At 54.8% G+C, this 25,684-nt stretch overlaps 1 protein-coding gene across 2 annotated transcripts; it reads right to left on the bottom strand.

Moving 5' to 3' along the window:
- Positions 1 to 1,917: 1,917 nt before the first annotated feature.
- On the bottom strand, positions 1,918 to 25,684 carry Sema7a (semaphorin 7A (JohnMiltonHagen blood group)). 2 transcript variants are annotated; one of them, XM_005316790.4, is made up of 14 exons: positions 25,464 to 25,684; positions 11,680 to 11,831; positions 11,174 to 11,215; positions 10,388 to 10,480; positions 10,103 to 10,187; positions 9,845 to 9,955; positions 9,167 to 9,306; positions 8,448 to 8,632; positions 7,519 to 7,627; positions 7,230 to 7,428; positions 4,487 to 4,614; positions 4,149 to 4,303; positions 3,894 to 3,955; positions 1,918 to 3,579 (listed from the first exon to the last, which is right to left on the bottom strand). In XM_005316790.4, the coding sequence occupies exons 1-14, from the start codon at positions 25,633 to 25,635 to the stop codon at positions 3,218 to 3,220; spliced, it is 1,995 nt and encodes a 664-aa protein (XP_005316847.1). In that variant the 5' UTR covers positions 25,636 to 25,684; the 3' UTR covers positions 1,918 to 3,217. The 2 variants fall into 2 exon arrangements, with proteins under 2 accessions (XP_005316847.1, XP_021583979.1); XM_021728304.3 differs by lacking the exon at positions 25,464 to 25,684 and adding an exon at positions 18,995 to 19,888.

The raw sequence follows: 25,684 nt of genomic DNA, 5'->3' as shown, positions 1-25,684 counted from the left end.
GAGAGCAATTAAAAGGTTTTAGGTAGCAGAGAGACAAGACAGCCATGGCCTCTCTCAGGGGAGTGTTGATGGCAGGATGTGTGGAGAGAGGGTAGACCTGAGTGGCCAGCCCTGCACGGTCTCCCAGGAGGGGCTGAATACTGGGCATTCACAGCCTCATCCTTTCTCTGCCTCCCAAAGAGGATGCACAAAACAGAGGGGAGGACAGGCCTGGCTCCTGTCCCCAGTCAACGTTGGCACTGTGGGTATCTCCGCAGATCCTCGTACCACCAAGCCCAGCCTAACAGTCCTACCCACCCACTGCCAGCCAGAGGCCCCTGGAGCTGCATGCCCATCAGGGCAAACAGACAGGAGCCTTGTGCCCAGCAGCCCCCTCCCTGATGGCTCATTTACATGGGATTTACATGGGCTCATTTCATGCCTCAATGCGCATGGCTTCCCGCCTAACCCAACCTCTCCCAGTGCCTCTGTGGAGACAAAGGAGTGTGCTCCATCCCTCAAGTCCCTTCCACAGGCCATCCGGACATTGAGAGCATCCCTGAAGGAAAGAAAAGAGACTCTGAGATCCAGAGAGGGCAGGGACCACCCTGGAGGTCTCACAGCAATCGGAGGGACAGGGCTTGACCCACACTTTCTTCACTAGCTACTCTGCTCTCTTGGGGCTGGACCCAGTCCTCCCACCATTTGCTTTGCCTCCAGCTGAGGGCTCACTGAGGGGGAAGATGTGAAGCCCCTCTGCTGCTGTTGCTTGGCTGTGAGCTGGGAAACAAGCCAACCGCCAAGACCAGATGAGCACATGAAGGAAATGAGGCTCAGAGAAGGCAAGGGCCTGCCCACGACCACCAAGGGGAACAGCAGCCAAGGCCTCTTGCCCCAGCACAGGGCTCTTCTGGATTCTTCAAATTCCCAAAGATTCCTGGTCCAGAGCACCTGCTGCCACCTTGGTCACCCTGGGAAGGCTGGATGTGGAAGGAACTGGGAAGAATTCTCAGTCCTGGGTTGACCCAGAAGAGTCCAGAAGAGAACGAAGGGGAGAGGGAATGCTGTGAATGGGGCCATTCCAGTCCTGTGGGGTCTGCCAGAAGCTGGGCTGACTCAGAGTAGGGAACTGTCCCGAGGCTGCCATGCACCCCCAGCCCCCACCAGCTATTACTTCTCAGGAAAAGCTCCCAACAAATTTCCAAAGGCTCCCCACTATACCACGAGCAGGGGCAGGCAACAAAGAGAAGGGAGCAAAACCAAGCAAAGAGAGGGAGGGAAGGTCTCTGAGGGATAGCTGGGCTCCTCTCTGCAGCCCCCCTCCCACTGTCCTCACCCTCCATCCCTGAACTATTGCCCTTGTCCTGGCCTCCATCCATGGAACAGCTCCCAATCCCCTCCTCCACTCTGCCTACTCTCTGGCCCTGTGTCCTCTGCACACAGCCCTTGCCCAGACCCCTACCTTGCCTGGCAGCCCAGCCTGGAGTGAACATGCATTCCCGCCCCAGCTGAGGCCACCAGCCTTCAGTGCACGCATTTCTATGAAGGTATCTCAGGGGGCACTATTTGATCAGCTATTCCTCCCAGAACCACTCCTTGAAGGCAGGGAGGCCTGAGGCTGTTTCTAGCCTGGCCCGGGCCTGGCCTCCCAGGGGAAGCAGTCTAGGTGGAGGCAGGGAAGACAGAAAGAGGTGCAGGAAACATGGGGGCTTCAAGGTTAAGGCTTGGAGGAGCAGCACACTGCAGGAAGTTGCATGTTAAGATCCTCATCCCTGCCTCTCACTAGCTGGGGCTTTCTGAGCCAGCTCCCAAGGTCTATTAAGGAAATGTGAGGACATGTATGGTGCTCACACAGGGAGGAGATACCAGTAGCAAACAGGAGTCCTCACTCGCCCCCACCCCGTCAGGACAGCTTTGCAGGCAGGGAACAGGCACAGATAAATAAATAGCTCGTTTATTAGTAATATGTTACATTATTAAAGTGCATTGAGAAGAGATACAGGGCGGAAGCTAGAAGGCCACCGGCCCCAGGCCCTGCCCCAGACACAGCTGGAGAAGGGCCCAGCTCTTTGCTGAAATCCATGGACTTGGGGTATGGCCGTCCACTTGGAGAGCTTGGCCCAGGCCATCCCCACTGGAATTTTCACAGTTTAGCCTAAGTTATAACATGTCCTGAGCTGAAGGTGGGAGGCTAGGAGCATGGAAGCACAGCCCCTGGGGAAGGGGGCTGAGAGGAAGGGAGGATGCTCCCTGCCCCCCAACCCCCAATGCCAAGGGCAGAGTCCTGGAACCTCCCCCAAGGACCCGGCTCCTCCTTCTAAATGAATGTGGTGAACCTAGGGCTCAGTTTTCTCCTTCATTCTCCCCTGTCTCCCTCACCCCCACCCCCAGGACCCCCCCACACCAGGGGCTTGTGCCCTCAGGCTGGGCTCCTGGGGCAGAGCCAGCTCATGCCACTCTCCTAGAACCCATGCCCGTCCCTGGACTCTTATCCCAACCCCAGGAGCCTCAGACTGGGACCAGCGCCCACCCCACCCTTCCCTGCCCCTCCCTCTCCCCCCCCAGCGAGTAGTTTTGGTATTTTCATACAGATGCAGTCAGAAGTAGCTATACATGAAATAAGCCTAACATAAAAATAGAGCTTTTTCCGTCCTTCCGTCCGGAAAGCAAACATCCTTCAATAAACATGCAAGGCGACTGTTCAGTGGGACCCAGACTGTGATGGAGCTGCAGAGGGCGGGGCCTGGCAGGGCAGCCCTGGGTATGTAGGGACACTAGCCATCCAGACATGGAGGAAGGAGGTGAGGAAGACGGCAATTGGGTACAGAGTCCAGAAGGACTCAGGCCTCAGCCCCAAGGTCCAGAGGTGGGGATCCAGCTCCTTTTCCAAACCCACATCCCAGCCCACAGGCTTCTCAAGCCAGGAGCATCGCTGCATTTAGTCAAGTGTGAGGAGTTTCTGAAAAATATTCTCCAGAAGATAAAGTCTTGGGTCACTGCCACCCCACTTCACAGTTAGTGCCTTCATTCTCTGGCCCCCCTCCACCCCCATCCCACTTGGAGCCCAGCAGCCGCCTGCGGCTGGACATCTCCAGGCCTTTGGTCCCCTATTGGGTTATTCAGTCCCCCTGGAAGAAACAGCAGGCAAGGAGCTTCCGGGCCAGCCGGCTCTGAGTGTGAGACCTTTCCAGTGTCCCTGGGCTGCAGAAGCCTGGGACATTTATAGCCCCTGGAGGCACTAGTGGACCAGGAGGCTAAGAACAAGCGTGGGCAGGATCCCCAGCCAAATGGAGGCAGCCAGGGCACGGGCACGGCCCATCAGTTGCTCAGCCAGGGCACGGTCCTCGGGCAGCAGCTCCCAGTGCTGAGCCTCACGGAGGTAGGAGCCCTCCTGGGCCTCGCAGCGGTAATGGCCATACTGGCGGGCCGTGAGGTTCTCAATGAACAAGATGCAGTTGGGACTCTGGTGGCCAGGCTCACAACTCTGTTCCACATTCTCCTCATGGCGCCATGAGTAGGTGGCATGGCGGGACTCCATGGGGCAGCTCAGGTAGTAGCGAGAGTTCCGGGCCAGAGAAACCTTCTGCAGCGGGGCCTCATCTGAGGAGACAGTGGAGAAGCTGTAAGGAGGGGTTGAGGGATCCTAAGGGAGGCTGTGTCCTCCCATGCAGACTGAGCTTCTAGGGCAAGGCTTCTAAGTGAACATGGGACCCAGTTCCTAGATTTCTCTTCTGTTCTCCCACAATCCTCATTCCATCCCTCTCAAAAGCAGCATAGGGCTCCCTTGGCCAGACTATCCTGCCCCATCTGCCTGGAGCCTGCAAGTCAACTCATGTCTCCCTCAGACCAAAGCTACCAGGGGCACACATGTACTTCACTCATGGAACTGTGGCCTGTGGGGCTTGATCAGGTACCTGGTTTTGGGTTGGGACACTCTTTGTGTGGCTCCATTGGATTCATGGATTGCAGCACTGACCTGGAGTTGGAAGAAGAGAGGCTCAGATGGGAGGCAGCCAGGCCCCTGGCCTGACCTCATTCCTTACATAGTATTGGCAAAGAGAAGAGTCTGGCCAAAATGGCCCTGCAACAATACCTCCTGTAGCCCTTCAACACCACCCCCACACCCATGTCCACCTTCTCCCAGGGCCAAGAAACCCCAAGCAATATACCGTTGGGAGCTGTAGATGGACACGCAGTGATCCTGGTCCCAGCCGCAGTAGGGGTCTCGGGACATGAGACAGCCATGGCAGCCCCCACCGTAGACCTCACACAGGTCCAGGGGCACTTGGCTCACCTCCCACTGGGAACTCACATATAGCTTCCGCTGGAAAGAAAACAAGACTGGGTCAGGACAGGACCACTATGTTGAATCCTAAGCTCCCAGACAAGGGGTCCTGTGGCTGGACAGGCCCTAAGAATCAAAGGATCTTAAAATGACATGCAAAACACATGCACACTGGCTGTTGGGATAGCCCCACAGAACCAGAGCAGAGGTGGGGAGGCTCACCCGGTCAGCATCCAGCGACATGGCCTGGATAGCAGCCGCCCGGCGGAAGGGCTGGATCTCCATGATGTTGAAGACGAGGTTGTGCTCCCGCTCCCCTGACTCCACCACCTTGTGGATGGTGCCCCTGTCTGTGGACAGCAGGTAGAGGGTCAGCAGGCAAGGGCCCTACATCAGAGCTGGGCAGCCTCCCTCGAGACTGGGTACTGGGAAAGATGGGATGGGGAGGGGTAGGAAGTTGTGACTCAGGCAAGGGTCACAGGACTGGGGTGGAGTGGGGTGAGGAGAGTGTGACTGGGAAGGAACGCAAAGCCCAAGGGCAGCCGGGAAGTTTCCAAGGCTAGTCCTGAGCAGCCATTCCAGGAGGCCTAGCGCTCTTCCAAGAGGAGCCCCAATGTGCCCGAGGCTGCAGCGTAAAGGGCAAACCAGGAGTCCCATGCTCATGCGTTATCTCTGTCACCCCTCCACAACCCTTCCAGATGGACATTCTCTTCCCACTTCACAGATAAGGGAAAGAAACTCAGAAAAATTACCAACTATTTCAGGGTCACATGGCTGGTGATCAGAAGAGAACAAGCTGGAACCTTGACCTGTCAGAACCCCACCCCTCAGCTTCTTCTAAGACTCCCCTGACTCCTAGACTCTTAGAAGATATATTTTCTTTAAATATTTTTTTTTATTTTGTAACAATGCTAGATTTCCAGAAAAGTTGCAAAGATAGTACAGAGAGTTCCTGTCTAGCCTTCCCCCAGTTTCCCCTAATGTGACTGCCTTACATAACAATGGCACATTTGTCACAACTAAGCAATTGACATTGGTGCATTACTATTCTCTAAACTGCAGACTTCATTTGGATTTCACGGGTTTTTCCACTAATGTCCTTCTTTTGTTCCAGGATCCAATCCAGTACTCCACAATGCATTTAGTTTTAGGGGATATTTTAATTTTTTCAAAATCTTAGATCTGAAAAGAACCTTAGATTCCTTATAAGGACTCCCCAAGGTCACATAAGCAGGCTGCTCGCTACACCAATACTCTCTCCACTCTCCATTGGCACCTGTTGGGGACTAATGGGCATCCGACCCCTGGTCTTCCTAATCCCACCTCACCTGCTGTCCCAGTTTCTAGAATAGCCTCCTTCCCTTTCTCCTTCCCTCCCCATTTCCCAGGGCATCACCTGCCCCAAAAAAAGCAGTCAGATGATTGCCTGCCTGGGACAGTTTCTCTCTAGGCCTCTGTGATTCTCATCATCTGGCCAGAAGCTCCTTGGACCTAATAAACCCCCAGCCCAGTCACTACCTCTTTCTCTCTTTCCCTTTCTCTCTCTCTCTCTCTCTCTCTCTCTCTCTCTCTCTCATGCGCACACACACACATCACACACAAAGCCCTCCTTCTGCCTACTTCTAAACAGGTCTAGGAACACCTCCTTGGTAAACTTCTCAGGAACAGAGTCAATAATTTCTCCCAGTAACCTCCCTCCATTCAAAAAGTTCTAGCCCCAATATTTCCAAATGCTGCAGGCTCCAAAATAGTACCTCTCACATGGCCCTCAAGGAGAACCAGACACCTCCCCTAATCCCTGAGTGTGCTGGCAGCCCAGGTGTGCAGGAAGTCAACTTAAGTCTGGCCTTTCCTGTCCTAATTCCTGCTCCCAATCCTGTATTGTGACTTCTTCAGCCCTACTCCCAGTGCCCTGCCATCCCCTGGCTAACCACAACAGCTAGGCCATGTACTGTGAAGGCAAAGCAAGGACAGAGAGCCTGTGCAGCCAGAATAAATGGAAGGATAAAGGGATGGAATCTCAGGACCCAGAGCTCAGGTCCTGCCCCATGGGAAATTCTTCTCCTTGAGGCTTCCAGAAGCCAAACAATGGCCCTGGACTTATGCTTCCAATCAGGTCACCACAGCCCAGATAGCCCCAAGGTGAAACAGCAGCAGAAAGTCACATGGGGGATTGTGAATCATTGAGGGTGGGTGTCTGGGGCCTAAATGGGTGGCCCCAGAGGTGCTAGGGTCCTTTCTAGTCTGAGAAAAGCCTGCAACCCTGGACCTCTCTAGCCTCCAAGCCCACTCCCAAGATCCATCCTGGCCCACAGTCCGAGACCAGGAAGCTGCCACAAACCCAGTTCAGGGCTGATTCCTTCATGCCCAGCAGCTTTCCAGAATGCAGAACCATCTCCCAGGGCATTCCACCCAACTTCTCCCAGGAAGGCCTCCAGGGAAGAGGAGAGGCTACTCCTGTCCTCTGTGAGGCTTTGTCATGGCTCTCCCATCTGGAACTCCTTCCTCATGTTCTCGAATGTATTGTCTCATCCACACAATCCCCAAGTCAGGGAAAGGGTCTGTGGTCCTCATCCTACCTGGCAGGGGCTCTCAGGAAGCTCAGTTCCCAGGCCCCTCCTCCTGACTTTCCACATCTCTTTTCACCATCTTATTCCCTGAGACAAACATCTGAACCAAAGCTATACTGGGCTTTGTTCAGACTTGTCACATTTCTACCCAAATTCTGTGTGCTCTTCTCTCATCCTAGATGTCTCCTACTTTTCCCTCTGTCTTGCCTCTTCTAGGAAGCCTTCCACACTTTCCTGATCTTCCCCAACCTCATGGACTAATCTCTAAAAGCTACAGCCAATCAATTCTTCCTTCCACATATGAAGATCCATCCAAATGTTACCTATGTTCTTCTTTATACCATTCACATCCATCTTTACAAAGCAAACCAGGGGGTCCCAGGGTAGCCCCTCACCTGTGGTTAAGTAAAGCACATGGAAGGTCTCCCCATGGCTGGCTTGCATGCGGTGGACAGCCACTTTCTGGTAGTGGTACTTAGAGTGGAATAGTGGTGTCTTCAGTGGCCCCATGGGCTCCACCCTCTGCGCCACTTCAGGGTGACTGTCAGCCACCTGGAAGGTCTCTGTGGGTATCGGCTGCTGGTCTGGGAGGCACTAAGGAAATCAGGCCTGGGTCAGTCAGATGGCTGGGAGGGGACTTAGGAGAGGGCTGGGACCTGGGTCACAGCTGGTATTACTGCTCACCTTGCCAGGCCGAGGATTGGGAAGGCCCGTGTGGTAGCCCTTAAGTGAGGAAGTGCGGAAGACCTTGTCAATGTCACCGAGGGAATACACACAAACAGCAGAGTAGTTCCTGCAGGGATACAGAGACCACCTCAATAGGGGGCCCAGGACCCACCCAACCCCACTCATCCAGACCAGCCACATTCGAAGGCGGGCCATATCCACAGTTCCCTGGTCTGTGAGCCAGGACTATCTTTGGAGCCAAACTCACAGCATTACCAAACACCAATGGAGAAAGGCAGGAGGGAGAGAAGTTCAACATAATTTTTCTCCACTGACATGTAAAACCACAACCTTTGCTCTGCTACAGCATCACTGAATTCAGAGGCCACCTCTACCCAATGTCAAGGCAGGAGGAATCCCAACATGAGCTGGGTGACTCTCTTCTCTAGACTCCCTGGGCACAGGATGCAGAATGTTGATGTTCCAGGAAGCAAGACCCCCATCTCTCCCCAGTTGGTGGCTCCACCACACAGGAACCACAGATCAGGGTCTTAGCTCCCCAGCACTTTTGTCTGCCTTGTTTTCCATCAATGAGAGCGATTAAGAAGTGTGAATTATCAGGCGTAGGCGGTGCATGAGCAGGTGTGATAGCACCCAGCACCCGGCACCCCAGGAGAGACCTCAGCAGCCTTTCCCAGGGCTCTGAGCATACACATGGTAAGACACACAGGCATGAGTGTGCATATGATGCATGACCACACACCATGTGTACAGGATCACGAACAACAGTACACACGTTTACACTGCCTACTCCTACCCCACAGCCAGCAATAGTCCTGTCATTGAGCCTGTGATCCCTGCTCAGGCCACACCAGCAGGGCCCAACACTAAGATCCCTATTGGACATATCTAATGCCAGCCTCAGTCCCAGGATGAAGGTCTCTTACCAGGGATTGGAGAAAACTCCATAGACTCTGGTGTCCCTCCACTGGCCACTGGGGTCAGGGAGAAGGAAGACATCCTGCAATCGGTTGAAGTTCTTGTTGGTGGCAGCATCACTGCACACAAGCATGGCTTTCAGGAAGGTATTCCACTTGGAGACTGACAGTGAACTTTCACCACCTTGGTCTCCCTAGAAGGACAGAGGAAAGAGGTGATTTCTCAGAATTTGCCTGGCTGCCCCACACACCCGAGGCATTTGCTATGAGGAATGTCAGCCTTAGGGCTATGGAGGAGAAGGACAAGCTGTAAAGGGGTCAGAATTTTCCAGGGAGAGCATAGGCAGGTTTTCAGGTCAGGCTCCAGTCATAGGCCTGGTTGACCAAGGGCACAGGGCACACAGTGAGGTCCTGATGCTGAGAGTGCTCCGTCCCCACACAACACACAGGCTCAGACACACATCTGCCTCCCCCCCCACACACAGGGCACAGCTTATTCATATAAGCAAAACACACTCATCAACACACTGTCACTCACATACTCGGGCACATCACATATGCACATGAGCTCAACCATCTTTACCCACTCAGACGCATGATGATCTGTGCACCCACATTAGCCCCCACTGCCCCACACACAGACTCACGCAAGCGTGCACACCCTCACTCACTCCTATTTGTGTGTAGACACATACTCACCTATCATCCCCCCTCACACACCCACTCACCCTGCACAGCTGGGCTACACGGGATACGTTAAGAGGTGCCTCGGGATTCTTGTCAGGATTGTCTTCCCGGAAGAAGTAGTAGATCTTGTCATCGTAGGCTTGGTCTTGGTGCACAATGGTAGCCTTGATGAACTGCGGGTCTGCCAGGGACACAGGTGAACAGGTGTGAAGCTGGGGAGCCTGCATGAGAGACCCACACTAACCCTGCCACGCTTTCCCAGGGTCTACACAAGCCCAGGGCAAATTATACCTGGAATAAACTCAGAACACAAGGTCCAACACCCCAAGAGGCCCTAAACTCTGCAGCACCACTCCACACCTGTTTTGCCCTCCTCCTACAATAAGATGTCATTGGCCCAGGAGCAATGACTTCATGCCTGGGGACTGGGGGAAGGTCCCTGGGGACTCCCATGTCACTTCTGCCTAATTGGCAGAGCCTTAATAAGGAGAGGGGTGGCCCCCCTAGGAGCTCAGTAAAGGGATGAACTTTGGTCTGGGCTTCCTCTGTGTTTGCTCCCAGGGTATGTAGGCCCACCCTGCCTCTGCTTTCACAGCCCAAACTCCTTGGCATGAGCTGCGCAGGTCTCCGCCAAGACCCTGCTTTTCTGAATGGCCCATGGGGAGATCTGGGCATCCACATCCCCTGGTCCAGCATGGCCCAGCTGCAGTCCCACTCACTTTGCATGACGGTATCACTGGTATATAGTTCACTCTCTCCCCGGATGCGACGAAAGCGAGGGATTTTCCCGTTGTATTCCTGCTTCCGAATTGTGGAGTACACCTCATCCCCTAGGGACAATGGTGGGGGGTGTTGGTAAGGGCAGCTCCTTACGTCCTTCCCCTAGGGCCCAGGCCAATGGACAAGGAGCTGACCATCCCTCCCCCAGCCTGGTATAGCAGCATCCTCCAAGGGCCCCCGCAGCAGTGCTGCCTCACCTTCAAACAGTACAAGGGAGTTCTCATCCGGGCTGAAGGGGGCATAGCCTCTCATCTCACCAAGTGGCACCACAGTGCCATTCACCTGGGGTACACCAAGGGGGTTAGATGGCCGCATGATCTCATAGTCACTACCTCCCATGACCTTGACCAGAAGGCTCTCCCTCACGGGGACTCCGCTCTTGGGTAAGCCCAACCTCAAAGTTCCCCATCTCCTTTCTGCCATAAGGGGCTGAAGCCCACCCAGAGAGAGGGAGCTCAGGCATGGTGGACAGAGGTTCTCACCAGGTTCCAGCAGCTGGGGCGGCGGGCATTGGTGCCGCAGACCAGCAACCCTTCACTCCGCCTCTCCAGGAGCGTGATATAGTTGTCACAGTCCTATTCCAGGAAGAAAGATGGGAAAAGAAGTTGGGTTGGTGGAAGGCCCTGGCAGTAGGACCCTCAGTCTTGGAAAGAAGACATTAGAAGTGGCTCAGTGAAGGTGGCAGCTTCCCAGGACAGTCCAGCTGACTCCACTCCCACTGCCTCCACCAAGAACAGAGGCCTCCAAAGAGGGATCATGTCTCCTGCTCAGACTAGGGCCCCTAGGATAGTCCCACACCTCCCCCTTCAGCCTGGGGCACCCCGAGCAGAATCATGCTTCCTTCCTCAGAACCTCTTCTTTTTTTCTTCTTTCATGTTTGTGCATGGGTCGGGGGCTACTAGGGGATAAACCCAGAGGCACTTTACCACTGAGCTATAGCTCCCTAGGCATTTTTATTTTGAGTATATATTTGTGATTTGTTTGTTGTGTTTTTGTTTTTTTATACCAGAGACTGAGCTCAGAGTCACTTAACCACTGAACTACATCCCCAGCCCCAAATTTTTATTTTGAGACAGGGTCTTGCTAAATTGCTTAGAGCCTTGCTAAACTGTTGAAGCTGGTTCCTGAATCACTGGGATTATGGGCATATACTACCACTCCTGGCCTGTCTCAGATTCTCAAGGTTTCCTCCCTCATCTCCAAGGGGGCTGGCCACCCAGCGCCACACACACACACACACACACACACACACACACACACACACTCACCTGCCTGTCCAGGCAGGAGCCTTTTGTGGAGCCGATGTTCACCTGGGGAAGGGAAAAAGCATTAGCCCATTCTGCCAGTGGTAACATGCCCTGAAATACTGTCCTGCAGCCTCAGGACAAGCCCTAGACGAAGTGACCACGATTCTCATCTTCTAGATAAGACGCACAACTCAGGCTTGGAGAGGGTAAGTAGATTTCCCAAGATTACACAGCTGTTTAGTCTGATACTAGGAGCCCAAAGCCAAGACCTCAGGAGATGGGTCATGGGTTCTGGAGCCTAGTTTCCTGTCCCAGCCTCCCAGATCAGTGCTACCCACATGACAAGTTATGTTAGTTCCCTACACCAAACTGGACCAACTTTAGGGAGCCTCTCCCAGAAATCATTTGTGGATATGGAAGTGAAAGATCCAAGCTTTCATTCCATGAGGCTCCTCACCAGGGTCAGAGGGAGAGAAGAGGTAGTATGGGAGGGGAAAGGAAAGGAGCAGAGCAGGGTCCAGGCTCACCATTTGTACAGAGGCGTTCTTGCCCTCAGGGAAGTCAAAGAGGTAGACCTTGCCTCGACCACCAACCCACACGGAGGAGCTGCCTGGCTCATGAAAAAGCACGGTGTGGGGCTCAGTCTGGCCAAACTCCACTCGGTCCTGCCCTGCACGGCCTGAGAAGGAGGCAATGGATAGAAGCATTAAGGCTGGGCTTTAGCAAAAGGACCCCGACCTGCCCCTGGCACACCAGCACTTTATGGCAACTGATGTCTGGTGCTCAAGGCACTTGAGGCCTCAGAGACAAGGTCTGGGGTGGGGTAGCACAGGAACTCAGAGAGCCATGAACAGGAGAAATAATGAGTCCCTTAGTAGGGTCCAGCAACTGGCTGTCCTCTCCCAGAGCCATAGCCACTCCCCTAGGAGGACGGCTTCTCTCTCCACTTTATATGTGACCTCAGAGTGGGGGAGGGCTTGGAGAATGTCTGGGGAGAACAGACCCCATCCCCCAAATACATGCGCACTCCTGAGGGGCTGGGCTGGGGCAGGAGGACGAGTGCTTATCAGCTCTGCTGCCACAAGACAGAACAAACAGCAGGGACTCTAAGCATACCCCTTGGAGTTCAGATTTTCCCAGAATCCCTTTGTTCAGAACCCTAAGCCCTCCTTGAGGAAGTTCTGTCCAACCCCGTCCAGCCGCCCCTTAGTGGACACTAGATTAGAACTGAAGGGAATCATAACATCCACTCCCTTCCATTTTGAGGCTGGGTAAACAGAGGTCAAGGGACGGGCAGCCCCCTTGGGGCTGATGAGTAGCAGCCTCTGAACCAGGGCCTGTGCTTCTGTCCCCTGCACCATTCTGTAGCACCACCCACTGGAGCCTGGCTTCACCTACCGAGATGCCAGATCTCCTGGGGATAAGGATCAGTTCTCCCTCTCCAGCAACTCTGGGACAGGAGGACCTTCACAGAGAATAGGTTGGGCTTTCAACAGAAGAGCTGACCAGGACAATTTTGCCCAAAAAAAGAAGCTGTAGCCGCCGCCTCCAGGGAGAGGCTGTCTCATCTCCGGTGACATTGCTGAGGTTGTCCTGTTTGCAGGACTAAATTACAGGGATGGGATAGCCTGTGGCTGTGCCCTCAACAATCATATACTGCCAGCATCTTCCCACCTCTGCTCAGCCTCGGGCCTCACCCAGGAACTTGGTCTGACCACTGTTTTTTCAGCTGCAACCAACTCTGGGTCAGCCAGTTTGGCAGTGACACCCAAGTAGGACAAGCTGCAGCCCAGACAGAGAAAAACTGTCATTTCCTCAAATCTGCCCCCAATCCCTCTTGCTGCCATTTGGGCCATTCCTACTGATCCTCCATTCAACAGGGGCAAGAAGTAGCTGGACCTCACACTGAACGACCTATACCTTCATTTTCTTTCCTTAGAAATACGTATCACTGTGTGGCCAAGTCATCCGTAGCAGTGGGTGTTTTCTTATTTGGTACCTTTGCTGTGGCTTGGCTCACTGTACAGGGGAGGAAACTGAGGTACAAGCCATGGGGCATAAGCCTCGCCAAGATCACGCTAGCAAGCTAGACAGATTGGTTCACCCAGACAGTAACAGTTCTCAGGAGCATTCAAGGGAATGTCAGCATGGTTGGCCACAGAGATGTGCCAAATTCATTGCCCTCTGGTTGGCCTGGCCCTCCTAGGGCACTCCACCAATAGCTTGACCCAGAAGCTCAGAGGAATCAGCTACCCACGTCAGCCCCAGATGCGTAGGGCAGGGGTTGAGAGCCCAGCTCTGTGCTGCTGGCTTGGAGTGCGCATAGGATGTTGGCAGATCTCAGCTCTGCCCGGCTCTGCTCAGCTCTGCCCTACTCTGACTTAATTCTAGCTGGGGTTAAATTGGAATTCTGGGGTCGGCGGCCCACAGGCACATGGCCTTCCTGAGTCAGCTCCACAGTTCCCCTTTTACCTGCAGCCTGAGCTAGCTGCCAGAGTCCCCATGGGCATACCAGCCCGGGATTCAGACAGTCTGCAGCCCCACCTCCCCTCCCGCTACCTCCACAGCCAGCCTGGCAGCCAGGAAAACATACATACTGCATCTGGAGATGTTGGGTTGGGGTCTGAGAAATAGCACTGTGGGACAAGGGAAAGAAGTCTTAGTCCTCGGGCTGCACTGGCCAACTCCACCAGTCCCTTAATCCCACACCAGCCCCAGGGCCATAGCCCCAGATCTTGGAGGGACAGGCAAGGCCAATGTACAACCATAGCTCTACTCATATGGGAAGAGACACCAGAGAGGACCCTGGTGAGAGCCCTTGTCTGAGGGTTTCAAGGTTATCAAAGGGAGGAGAGCAGTCCTGAAAAAGGAGTCACATCTGATACTGAGACGCAGCCTGCTTTGGGGAGTCAAGCCTGATAAGTGAGGCACGGCCTGGAGGGCAGGACTGAAGGGGAGAATTGGCCCTGCTCTGGGAATCCAGGCTGGGGGTGAGACAGCTGTACAACAGGCAGCTTCTACAGCTTCTGAGGCTGTTTGTCCCTCTAAGCCAAACAGCCTCAGAAGAGAGTCCAGGGCTGCTCATGAAGTGTATGCTGACGACATCAAGGGAGGGAGAGGGCTGCCGGCTGCTGGGTGAGGGTGATGGTGGTAGGACCAGGACTGTCCTGTGTGAATCTGCAAGCCTATTCCCCTCAAACACTGGCTGTAATGGCTACAGTAAGGGAAGACAAGGTCTGTTCATCCCATTTTGCAGAAGAACAAACTGGAGCCCAGCATCACTGCCTCCTGTGACCCCCAGGTTCCTGCCTCTCCTGGCTCTGTGCCTGGTGATGTGTATGGAATGGGGTGGGGGGATGGCACCAGCTCGGCCCCAGGACAAGACCTTGGCCCAATCTCCACCACAGCTCCAGCCCAGGCTCCTGCACTGCCCGAGGCCCTCAAAGGGCCTGATTGTGTTGGGGAAGTGTCAGAGCGGCAGCTCAATGAATACATGAAAGGAAGCTTTGTTCAGGTCGGCAGGAGAGGGGGCTGGGGGCTCAGGGGCAGGAGGGCTGCCTGGAAGTGAAGGCAGCACCAAGCCATCATGGCCAGGATCTGTGGCCCGGCTGGATCAACACAAGAGAGCTTGGCCAGGGGAGGGGACTGACTTCAGGTTTCTGCCCAGGCAGGGTCTGAGCAAGGCTGGGGACTGCCTTAAATAGGCGCAGGCCAAGGGAGGAAGTATCACATCATTAAAGAATTTATTTTTTGCTGGCTTATGAACCCAAAGGATGGGGAGGCAAATAAAAGCTAGATGGGCCAGAAAGCCGGGTGAGGGGAGGGACTCAGGCAGGACAAACAGCCTGAGCAAAGGTGGAGAAGCTGACAGTATGGTAGGTACAGAGACAGAGGACACGTGCTACAGCCTAGCAGAGTTCTAATGAGAGAAGAATCAGGAAGGTGGGCCCTGTGTGATGGGGGAGGGGAGAAGCAGACAGCCCAAGGACACACTGACCCACTGTCCATCAGTCTCCCCTGCTGCCTTCTCCTGAGGAGCAGGGCCAGGAGTGGGAATGCCTCCCCTTCCTCCGGCATCCCCCCACCTCCTGGCTCCCCCTGCTTCCCATCCTGTGTCTAAAAGGAGCACCGTCTGGCACCGTGTCTCCCCCCTCACTCCCCGGCCTGACGCATTAGTGGCTGACTAAGTGGTAGCTAAAAGCTCCCAGAATAACCAGGGGTTCAGGCAGAGGAGGGGGCTAGGGGCACATGGGGAGGACATGGCCCAAAGGCAGGCTGGGCACAAGAAAACCCACCCCCACTCCATGTGATTCTGAGCCAAACCTTGCTCTGCTAGACTAATAAAGAGGACACTCAGGATGCCCTAAACCTAGCCAGGCCCCATGTCCCCTGAGTCCACACCACCTCATAAGGGCAGGGCCTACAAGGCCCAGCTCCAGCTCTGGACAGATATAATAAGGGTCAAGTGGGAGGTGGTCTCACATAGATACAGCCCCCAGGTGGAGGGCTCTGATCCCGCTGAAAAGAATCGGGCCGGGCAAGGCACCATGGTGCACACCTATAACCTCAGCAGCTCAGGAGGATCATAGGTTCGAGGCCAGCCTCGGCAACTTAGATCATATCTCAAAAACTAAAAAGGGCTGGGGATGTAGCTCTAGGGGTAGAGTATCCCTGGGTTCAATGCCCAGTAACACACTCTCTCTCACACACACACACACAAGAATCACCCCTGATTCCTCTTTCTACACCCCACTGTCTCAGTAATGGACTGACTAGCAAATTGGCTGCAGACCCTGCAGGGTGGATTATCCCAAAACAGGTCTGCCTGGAGGGACACCATTCTTTGTATTCACCCTGGTCCCCACTGTCCTCCTTGCTTGTAAAATAGGAAGGCATCCTAAGAGGAGGGCAAAGAGGGGGTTGCTGTCCACAAAAGAGGCATCAAGGGCTGGTCTAGTCTGGCAGGGAGAGTCTTCCAACATGACCCACCGACCCAGTGAACCTTGAACGCTCACCTCAAGAAGCCCTTTGAAAGTGGGCAGAGAGAATGGCAGGAATGTGGGCATCCCAGCAGGAAACACTTGAGTCAGACAGCCAAGGAGCAGGAGCCAGGCCACTTCAGGTCGGGAACCCAGCCACCCACCCACAGTTTTTCCATCTTGCATTGCTGGGCCCCCTCACACCCTGGCATGGCCAGAGAGAAGAGTTATGGGCCACATGGATCCCAGGAATTAGTCTGCAGCTTCTCCACCCTCAGGAAAACCACACCCTTCAGGTCAAGGTGGAAAGGAGGGAATCCAAACAGTCACTGAGCTGAGGGGGCTCCAGAAGCCAGAGAGGCTCTGCCACTGGCCCAACAACACACAGCAAGGGAGACTGAGGATTCTGGAATCATCACCTCACTGTATCTCTCCAGTCACACGTCCTAGACTTCTTGAGAGCCTCTGATTTTCAAAAAAAGCTGTCTTACTCAGTCTCTCTCTCTCTCTCTCTCTACTTCCCTGCGTCATCCTTCTCCCTACCCTTCTCTTCCTTGTTCACTAGGCACCAAGTCACTAACCTGACAACTAAAGGGAATCACCCGCCCACCCACCTTCCAGGTGGGGCCCTGATCTCCCAGGGGGTCTTTAGCAATCAAAGTCTTAAACCCAAAGGCATGACTAATGGTGGAACTGCAGGTGCTGTGTCAGGGGGTGAAGAAAAACCCTTCTGCTGGCAGCGGGTGCATAGGAACAAATATTCCATGATGCTATCTCTTCCAATATGGCCAGGAAAGAGGGTGTGAGAAGCTTTGTTTTCCAGGGTGGCACTGGCCTGGTGCTAAGCAAAGGTCATGGTCGTTATTAGGGTCCTGGCAACACTGAGGCAGAGCCAGGTTCCAACAGATGCCTGGTAAGGACAGAACATTTGTGCTGGTGGCAAGGCCTCGAGGTGGTACTCAGTTCCCAGAGGAAGGAGGGATCCACCCGTCTTTATCAGCAGGGGAACAGCGAGCTATGTGCTGGGCTGCAGTGGGAGCATCCACTGTCCACCAAGGTCAGTGGTGGGTGGGAGGGGAGTGCACTTGACCTGTGGCTCAGCCTTGGCTCCAAGAAGACTCATATTCACTTCGTCATCCGGGTGGCTGTGTCTATGAGCAGGGGTTGGCCTTCCTCAGTTGGGTCCCTTTTGTGGATGGGGGTTGGGGGAGTTGACACTTGTTAAGATCTAAGTTTTATGACCCACGATGATTCTTGGAACAAATCACGAAACAATCAGGGTGAAGTTCATGGGTCATTTTGGGAAACCCTGCCTGTGAAAGCTAGAGAAGTCAGAGTACACTTTGTGGAAGTGCAGACAGTAGCTAATGACTTCATCTGCTTCAATAACTAGCCCACCAAATCCCCCAACCACCCAGCAAAGAAGACAGGACAATGGTTTGCATCCCCATTTCATAGAAAGGAAAACCAAGATCCCTCCAAGTCTCTAAGGGCTGGTGCTCTCTGCATTGCATCCCTGTGCTCAGAGGACCAGGCTTGGCTGCTGGGAGTCTAAGTGGGGCAAAATCTTGGGAAGAATGGGCCATGTGAAAAGGAAGCTTTGGGGGAGACTAACTGAACAGGGCTCAGAAAGGGAATGAAGGCTGTCACTGAGCTCCGCTGGAGTAGGAGGCTCTGAGCTCAAGCCCAGGGAAAGCAGGAAGCCCAGGACAAACACCATGTCCTGTCTAACTTCCACCTGTTCTTTAGCCCAGCAGGTTCCAAAACCCCAGTGAAGCCAAGGTCAGCTGGTGGCTCCTTCAAAGCAGAGGAACAGGCAGAGGTTTAGGGCCTGCCCTTGGGCCCAGAGCCAGGGCAGGGGTCAGGGAGAGGGTAGAAGAAGGAAATAGCACCCCAAGTAAAGGGAGGTAGGCAGGTGGAGACTCTTGTGAAACAGAAGGTTCCTCAGCCCTGGCCGGGGCCTGGACCAGCAGGGGAGACAGTACAAGGGCAGACAGCCAGCACAGTCCATGACGGGGAGCTACACGGGCCTGACTGCCAGGACTGCATTCCACCAGAAACCAAAGACACCAGAGGGAAAGAGGATGTTGATTTTGATGTTGATAGCAAAGATACCCCTGCCCCAACTCCTTCAAAGCATTTACTATGTGCCAGGCACTACTCCAAGTGATTTTTAGATGTATTAATTAATTTAATCACTCATTGTATGAGGTATGTCTGTTATTATTCTCATTGAGAGATAAGGACAGTGAGGCACAGAGAAGTTGAGTAATTTACCCAGGACCACACAGCTCATAATTGGGGGAACAGAGGTCGACACTCAGGCAGACTGACTGTAGAATCAGTGCTTGTAACACTGTACTCCAGGAACGGGCCCTTCCAGAGGTTACTTGGCTACATGACCTCCACCTATGACGTCCCAGAGTATGTATAAGCAAGCATGAGTATGCAAGCCCACAGAGAACAGGAATCTGGGGGTGCAGCACGGGTTCTAGCCCTGAGTACTGACCAAAATGAATAATTGGGAAGATAAGCCTCCTGAGATCTTTGCTCCCAACAGAAAAATATAGTTTGGTCTGGAGATGAGCATGGTGAAGGGCAGGGCGTGCTGACCAGTCCTTATTTACTGCATGCCTACACAGGTTTCTACCCCGCCAGCGCTGGCCAAAACATTAGCCTCCACCCCCAGCTCCTCAGCTCAAGAATCCACCAGGGCTCCCACTGTGCTTCCCAATAGGGACTGACTCCTCAGGGCAGGGCCATCAAAGCCACCCCACCTCTATGCACCTCTGCCGTGGCTCATTCCCATCTGCACACCGCTCGTGCTTGCCCTTGTCCCTTCGCTCCTGCACATAAATCTCACCTGTCCTGGAAGCTCCACCTTAAATCCCTGTGTTCCAGGAAGTGTTCCAGACTGCTCCAGCCTTTACTGCTCTTGACCTTGCACCGTCCACCATCTGGCACGCACTGTCTTCTCTCAGATCACTCTGTCTGGTGGGATTTTCACCTGGACCACAGGGTCCTAGAGCAAGTGAGGACTAAGCCTCCTGTGGCTCCATCGTCATCGATTTCTAGGGCTTGGCAAGAAGGAGCAGCTGGGACAGTAGGGAAAGGCCTCACTGGAGTGGGCCAGGCCCCATGGCAGAGGAGTAGGCATCTCAGGAAGGGTTTCTAGCTGCTGATAGGGTGGTGCTCACTGTCCATTGTCGACCTTCCTTCCTCAATAGGCTGGGCCAGAGGCCTGGGCTAGAATGCAAATACCACTACAAATAGCTCCCTCCAACTCCCATGTCCCCTGTGTCCCTGTCCTTCACTGTAACCTGGCTCCTTCCCCTCCCCCAGGAAACCTTCCCTGATAGTACCAGTCTACCCCAACCTTTCCGGTTCTCACCTCTTGTCAAGGTCCTAGGCTATACCTCTGGGTTAGTCATTACCTCCCAGGAGTCCTCACTAAGTCACAGGCAGCTCTAAGCACCTAGGGGCTCCCCAAGGGCAACCCTAGGGCTTCTCCTGCTTCTCCCCCAGAGGAGCTGAACATAGATGCAGGCATTGGGGCTGGCTGCCCTCTACAATCAGGGGTCCCCCAGGGTGCTGGCAGAAAGCCCATGGCCCTGATTAGAAGCAGGGGGTACAGGAGGCACAGCAGGATCAGCCTAATCCCACACTGCCCTGATGGTTAAACCCAGATTAGCCCAAGCAGTGACAGGGATCAACCTGCCCTGGAGACCTGAGCCTAGCCATCCCAAGAAAAGACCAGAAGAGGTGCATCTAACTGTCCCAAATCTAAGGTCCTGGGGAGATGACAGTCCTGGCTGATGTGGCTCCTGCGTGAGGACAGCTCTGAGGCAGCAAGAGTCTGAGCTCAGCTGTGCTGGCTGAGGAGGAGATGGGCACAGGGAGATCCAATCCTGACAGGGCAGGAGGGCAGATAGACAACTGGGGAAAAGCCGAGAACTGGGGCCAGCGCAGGCTCAGGACAGAGGACTCAGTCCTGCCTGGTCCCAGCTCTGTCTATTTTGCTGGGTGACCTTGGGCCAGTCTCTGTCATCTCTGGGCTTCAATTTCCTAATTTGAGAACTGTGTGGTTGACCCAGCTGATCTGACATTTCTTTTCTGACGTCCTAAGCTCTGTACTATCAGGTTGTGTGGGCTAAGGTCATCCAAGAAGGTTCCTCAGAGGAACTGAAAAAGAACTGACTCAATTCTGAAGGACAGAAAGGAGGAGAAGGATGAATGGAATGCAGAGGGGGGCACCCCTGAGGTAGGAGTGAAGCGGGGAGTGGTGAGGAAAGAATCATGGAGTTGAGATAGGAGTGGCCAGGCCACTATCTGGCACTGAGGAAAGTGGCAGCCCTGTGGTTGTGTGTTCTAGGTAGAATGATGACACAGAGGTACAGAGGAGACGTGAGGAGAGCAGGGCACTGTCCTAGAGAGATGGCAGAGCCAGGGCCAAGGTCTGGTTGATGAAAGGGGATGGAGAATCATCCTGTATAAGGTTGGTACATTATGGCCTCGACCTAGCTAGACTGACTAGGGAAGAGCAAGCCTCTGAAGAGACAGGACCAGGTCCTTCACCTCTGGCTTTCTCCTTGGCCTGCCTGATTCACTGAGGACAGGCGAGCTGGTAAGGCCAGGGGTCAAAGGCCCCCTTCTCCCCACATCTGAAAGAAGGAAGGCTTCTGGGGCAGTCAGGCCTGGCCAAAAAAGGAAAGCAAGAGAAACGGAAACCTTTCAGCCCCCGAGCTGTCAGAAAAATTGGGGAAGTATGCTCAGCCTCTTGTGACAAAACCAGTCATCTTGCATGGGGTGAAATGAGGGATGTGGCTGTGAAGATGGAGACCAGATATCAGCTGAGGCCCTCTGCAAGCTGTCAGACCCTGTCCCCCGGGCTGTGCCTTCCTCAAAGAGAGATGCTCAGCTTGCCCTGCTCCCTCCAAGTGCTCAGGACCCACCCCCAACTCGGAATGATCTATTCCCACTAAAGGGATCAAAATTCCTAAGCCAGAGGGTGGAGGACCATGCCCCTGCTTGCCCTTCCCTAGTCAATCCAGGCCATAAGGCACCGACCTTTGTTACATTTCCCTTTACAGGAAGGGTGTCTGCTCAACCCCCCCCACCCACCCACCCAACAGGACCTGGCTGGTGGGTGGGAAGCTCCTCCGGCATGGACAGTCTCTACAAAGGAAGAGTGGAAAGAGACAGAGCTGAGGGACAGGCCTCCTCACCTGGAGAATCCCCTGCGGACAGAAGTCAATCGGGAAAGCCCTGGTGTCCCTGCACCCAGTCCCAGCTTCCCACCAGGAAGCCACCGTGGGCCACAGCATTGCCAGCACCGGAGAGGCAGGTACTTCTTAAAATGATACAGCCTTCTTCCCCAGTGCTGGGCTGACCATGGAATGACAAGCGGCCCAGCTCAGAGGACGCCTCCTGTAAGTAACCTTCCTGGTCCCCAGGTCCCACGGCAGGCTGACTCCATACCTCCATTTGGGAGGCTCTCATATGACTATCTCTGTGGTCCTAGATGCAAATTTGGGGGTCTGAAATCTTCCTGTCCCTTTTCTCCCCCAGCCAACTCCTACTAGTGCCATCTCAGCTTGCCACTTTGTCCAGGATGTCCTCTTATTAGGCAAATTGGGTTAAGCATCTCCTCAGCCCCCATAGCTGCCCACCATTACAGGCCCTGCTACATTCCATCTCACTACAGATCTATCTGCCTAGTCTCCCCCTTTACAAGGGCACCAATTCATCAAGTTTCTCATTGCTAGGTCCCCAAGTCCAGCCCTCAGACCAGCAGAAAGTTCACCCCAGAAAATATATGCTGGATGAATATATCTACCCTTGAGGCCACAAGGCAAGAAATTACTTCCTCCAACTGATCCTCAGCTTTCAGCCCATGAGAGAAAAAGAGAATAAAACAAAAAACTCAAGAATTTCCCTTGAGGTTTCTATCACTCAAAATTTTAAAAAAATGTGACTAGGCCACCAGATTCTGCCCAGCCCTTCCCACCTCAGAGAATCAGGAATCCTGAGGCATATGCCTCAGAAACTAACAAGCTCCTACCCCCAACCTCTTCAGCCATTTGGGGAAACTGAGACTCAGAAACAGGCAATGATCTGTCCAGAGTCACAAAGCAATTATGTCCAGAGCTGGGCTGGGACCAGACCTGCCCTCCTACCTCTCCCCTCTGCCCATGCCAGGGTCATCTTGGGCCTGTGCCAGTGTCTATCCCCCCACCCCCTGCTCTCATATTCTTCACTATCCAGGACACAGAGATCATAGAGTTTAATAAACAGTGACATCACCAAGCATTTTTCCCAGCTTAGGAAACTCCCCCTTTGCCTTGGGAATTGCCCCCGCCTCCTGCAGTTCTGCAGGGGGAGTTCACCTTGAAGGTGATGAATACACCCAAGTCCCTGAGGAGGTAAGGATTTCCACTGGAAATGCTGATGCTTGGGGAGCCCCAGGTGTGACCTCATCCCCTAGAGAAGGTGACAACAACCCCTTGCCCTGGGGAGTTGATTCATAATGACTCCCCAGCAGCCACCGAGTCAACAATAACATCCTGTTGTTTAATTGGACCAGAGAGAGGGCAGAACCAGCTGGGTAGGTAGGTAGAGACTAGAGATGGGCTGTTTCCCCCACTGTGGACTGGCTCACCTCTGACCCTGGAAGTCAACACCTTCCTGAGTTTTTCCTCCTCCTCCAACCCTTGGTGGACTAGGGACAGGTGCACAGCTTACACACGTTTGTCAACCTCTGCCAATCCCTTGCCCTCACCTGCAATCTACTCTTCCTGCCCCTGCTTGAGAAAGGTCAGGACCACACACACCCTAGACTGAACTGTGTCAGTGACACCCTGGAAGGACAATCCCCCAAACCCATCTTGCCCTAGTAAGCTCTGAGGGTCAAAGATAGATGCAGAACTCAGAACACATTGGCACATCTCTTCTGGCCCAAGTCTTCACTGCGCCAGGTCTTCACTGGGCTGAAGAAGCAGCAAACTTTCCAACGAGTGCAGGCTGGGACCCTTCCAGAGCCCCCTGCTCCAACATTTCCCTAGGAGTTCAAACAGTAGAAAATAAAGACCTTTCCATACCTGTCCCTATACCTGTCATGGTTCAAAACTAAAATCCCAATCTATGCCTTCTAGAGATATGGCTCTGGAACCACTGCTGTCCCTGATCTAGTCATTCCTAGTGCCATACCACACCCACTGGTGGACAGGGCTCTAGCTTTACAGCAAGCCTTCAAGGGCCCCCTCTCACTCCAGTGAGATTTGCCTGACCCAAACTCAATTCTGTCCGACTGCCATGTGTCACCCCACAGGAGACAGGAGGCAGCTGTCAGCCGCGCATACTATCACCAGCTGGTGGCCCTGGTGAGCAGGTGAATGGCAGGGCCTGTCTGGCCAGTGGGGTACCTGGCACTGGTGAAGGAGACCACAGGCTGTCCTTGGATTAGATTGGTAAGTGGCTGGTGAGCCCCAACCAGTGGGGGTCAATGGTGCATTACCAAGCAGAGGACATGGCCCGTGTGGTCACAGCAGTGATCTGTGGGCAGGGGAAGGGGGGCATAGAGCTAGGCTGGGAGCTTGGAAAAGTGGGTAAGAAGTCTGAAAGCAGCTTTAAATAGCCTCAGGGTGGAACCTAAGTGCCCAGGATGAGGAGATATGCATTAAGTGCTAAGAAGTGGGTGTACTTTAAGTGTGTGGAGGGGGACATCAAGGGAAGATTTGGGGGGGGGGGCAGAGAGCAGAGCCAAATGTAAGGGGTTTGATGCAGGGGGAGATTCCAGAACATTTAGTCAAGGCCATTTGTCCCCTCCAGTCACAGCTCATGTGCTGTGGTAAACTAAGACAGTCAAGGGGACTGAGGCAAGGCAAACTTCCTGGGGAACACAGGAAGCCCCTGCTGGAGCAAAGGGTGTGCAAATGTTCACCACAGAGGGTTGCCAGAGTTCCAGCCAAACTGCTCCACTCACACCAGGCACACCTCTGGCTGGATAGCAGCGCTGGAGACCACAGGCATCTCATTTATGGTTGAAGAACCACTTAAATCCTTCTCCCCTCCCTAATGCAAAATCGGGACTGGTCCTGCACCTGATCACAGCCCCCACCTGCACCGTGAGCTCAAGCCGCCCAGTGACCTTGGGCGAGTCACATTCCTTCAGCTGCTGCGGCAGTTCAGGACACTCATTTTGTGTGTGGTCCACCCCCCCCCCCCACACTTCTGCTAAGAATACCTGCCCCAGATAATGCTCAGACTCCAGCAATCCCTGCAAACCGCCAAAGACATCAAAGGGTTCCCGGTGGGGACAGACCCAAACAGCCCCCGCTGTGAGTCCCACCATCACAACCACAAGGGAGATGCAGCCAAATTTGGGGACAGACCTAGTCCGCTTGGGGGCGGGGAGGCATTTATATGCAATGCAGGGGAGGGGAGCTTAGTCCCTAGCGGCAGAAAGCCTCAAACCCCCACCTAGCCAGCTTTCTGTCCCATTGTACAGGGGTCTAAACTGAGGTGCCCTGGAGGAGACTCTCGTCCCCCAGGTTCTCATATTCACTGTGGCCTAAAGGCTACCAGCCCCAGATCCGCTGGCCGGCCGGGGGTCCCAATGGCCTCGCCCCACCCCGTGGGCACTGCCCCCCACGCTAGCGCCGATTCCTGGTGACAACTGCCACGTGCGGGCAAGGGGGGAGCGGCCGGTCCCGGCATAGCAGAGACAGCGCCCAGGTGCCCCAAGCCCCCGCACCACACCTCGTCCCGGCTCGCCGCAGGGTGCCCACCCCCTTGCCTGGCCCGCGCTCCGGGCCGGGGCGGGGGCGGGGGCAGGCGGCGGGGTCTTTGTTCCCGCAGCCGGAGCGCAGCGGCGGCAGCAACGGGTCCGCGCCCCCTTCACCGGCCCAGCCAGAGCCTTGCGCGCCTGCAGAGCCCACAGCTCAGAAGGAGGGGGTCCAGGTGGGGAGCCGGGACAGAAAAAGGGTCCTGCGGGGAAGACCCCGCTCTAAAAGACCGAAAGCGGCTGGGGGCCGAGAGAGGGCCCGCACCCTCCCCCCCCGCGTCCGGGCGCTGCGGCTCCCGGCTGCCTACGGACTTGGAGCGACTTAGCTGGGGCTCTGGCCCCAGCCGCTCGCACGCTGCAGCGTTACAGCCTGCTCCGGCGTGACACCACGCACACTCACACACACTCACCCAGACCCACACGCTCTCTGCGGGGACAGCCCGGGACCCGCAGAGCCGCGCGCACGCACTCCCTCTGGGTGCTGCACACTCCGTACCCGCCCCGCGCAGCGTCCGATCCCGCGCCCCGCCGGCCGCGCGGCGCCGCCTACCTTTCCAGACGGCGGAGATGCGGGGTCCGCTCCTCGGGTGGCCTTGGGCGGAGGCGGCGGCCGCCCAGAGCGGCAGCAGCAGCCGCAGCAGGAGCCCGGACCGAGCCGGCGGGCTGAGGACGCGGGTGCGCGGTGCGCTGGGGGCGGCACGTCCGGGAGGAGGAGGCGTCATCCCGCAGCCCCGGAGCGACAGCGGCAAGCAGCCGAGACTGAGCCAGCGC

Source organism: Ictidomys tridecemlineatus, chromosome 5 (assembly GCF_052094955.1).
Source record: "Ictidomys tridecemlineatus isolate mIctTri1 chromosome 5, mIctTri1.hap1, whole genome shotgun sequence".
Taxonomy (NCBI): Eukaryota; Metazoa; Chordata; class Mammalia; order Rodentia; family Sciuridae; genus Ictidomys; species Ictidomys tridecemlineatus.
The sequence above is the reverse complement of the archived record's forward strand: the minus strand, read 5'-3'. Positions and strand labels throughout refer to the sequence as shown.

What these genes read in the sequence shown, in the direction of transcription:
- Sema7a (XM_005316790.4), bottom strand. Translation starts at nt 25,635, where the DNA reads ATGACGCCTCCTCCTCCCGGACGTGCCGCCCCCAGCGCACCGCGCACC. An exon ending in GGAGTTTTCTCCAATCCCTG is followed by an intron (nt 7,628 to 8,447) that starts GTAAGAGACCTT and finishes GTATCCCTGCAG; the next exon opens with GAACTACTCTGCTGTTTGTG. An exon ending in TGTGCTTTACTTAACCACAG is followed by an intron (nt 4,615 to 7,229) that starts GTGAGGGGCTAC and finishes TGCTGTCCACAG; the next exon opens with ACAGGGGCACCATCCACAAG.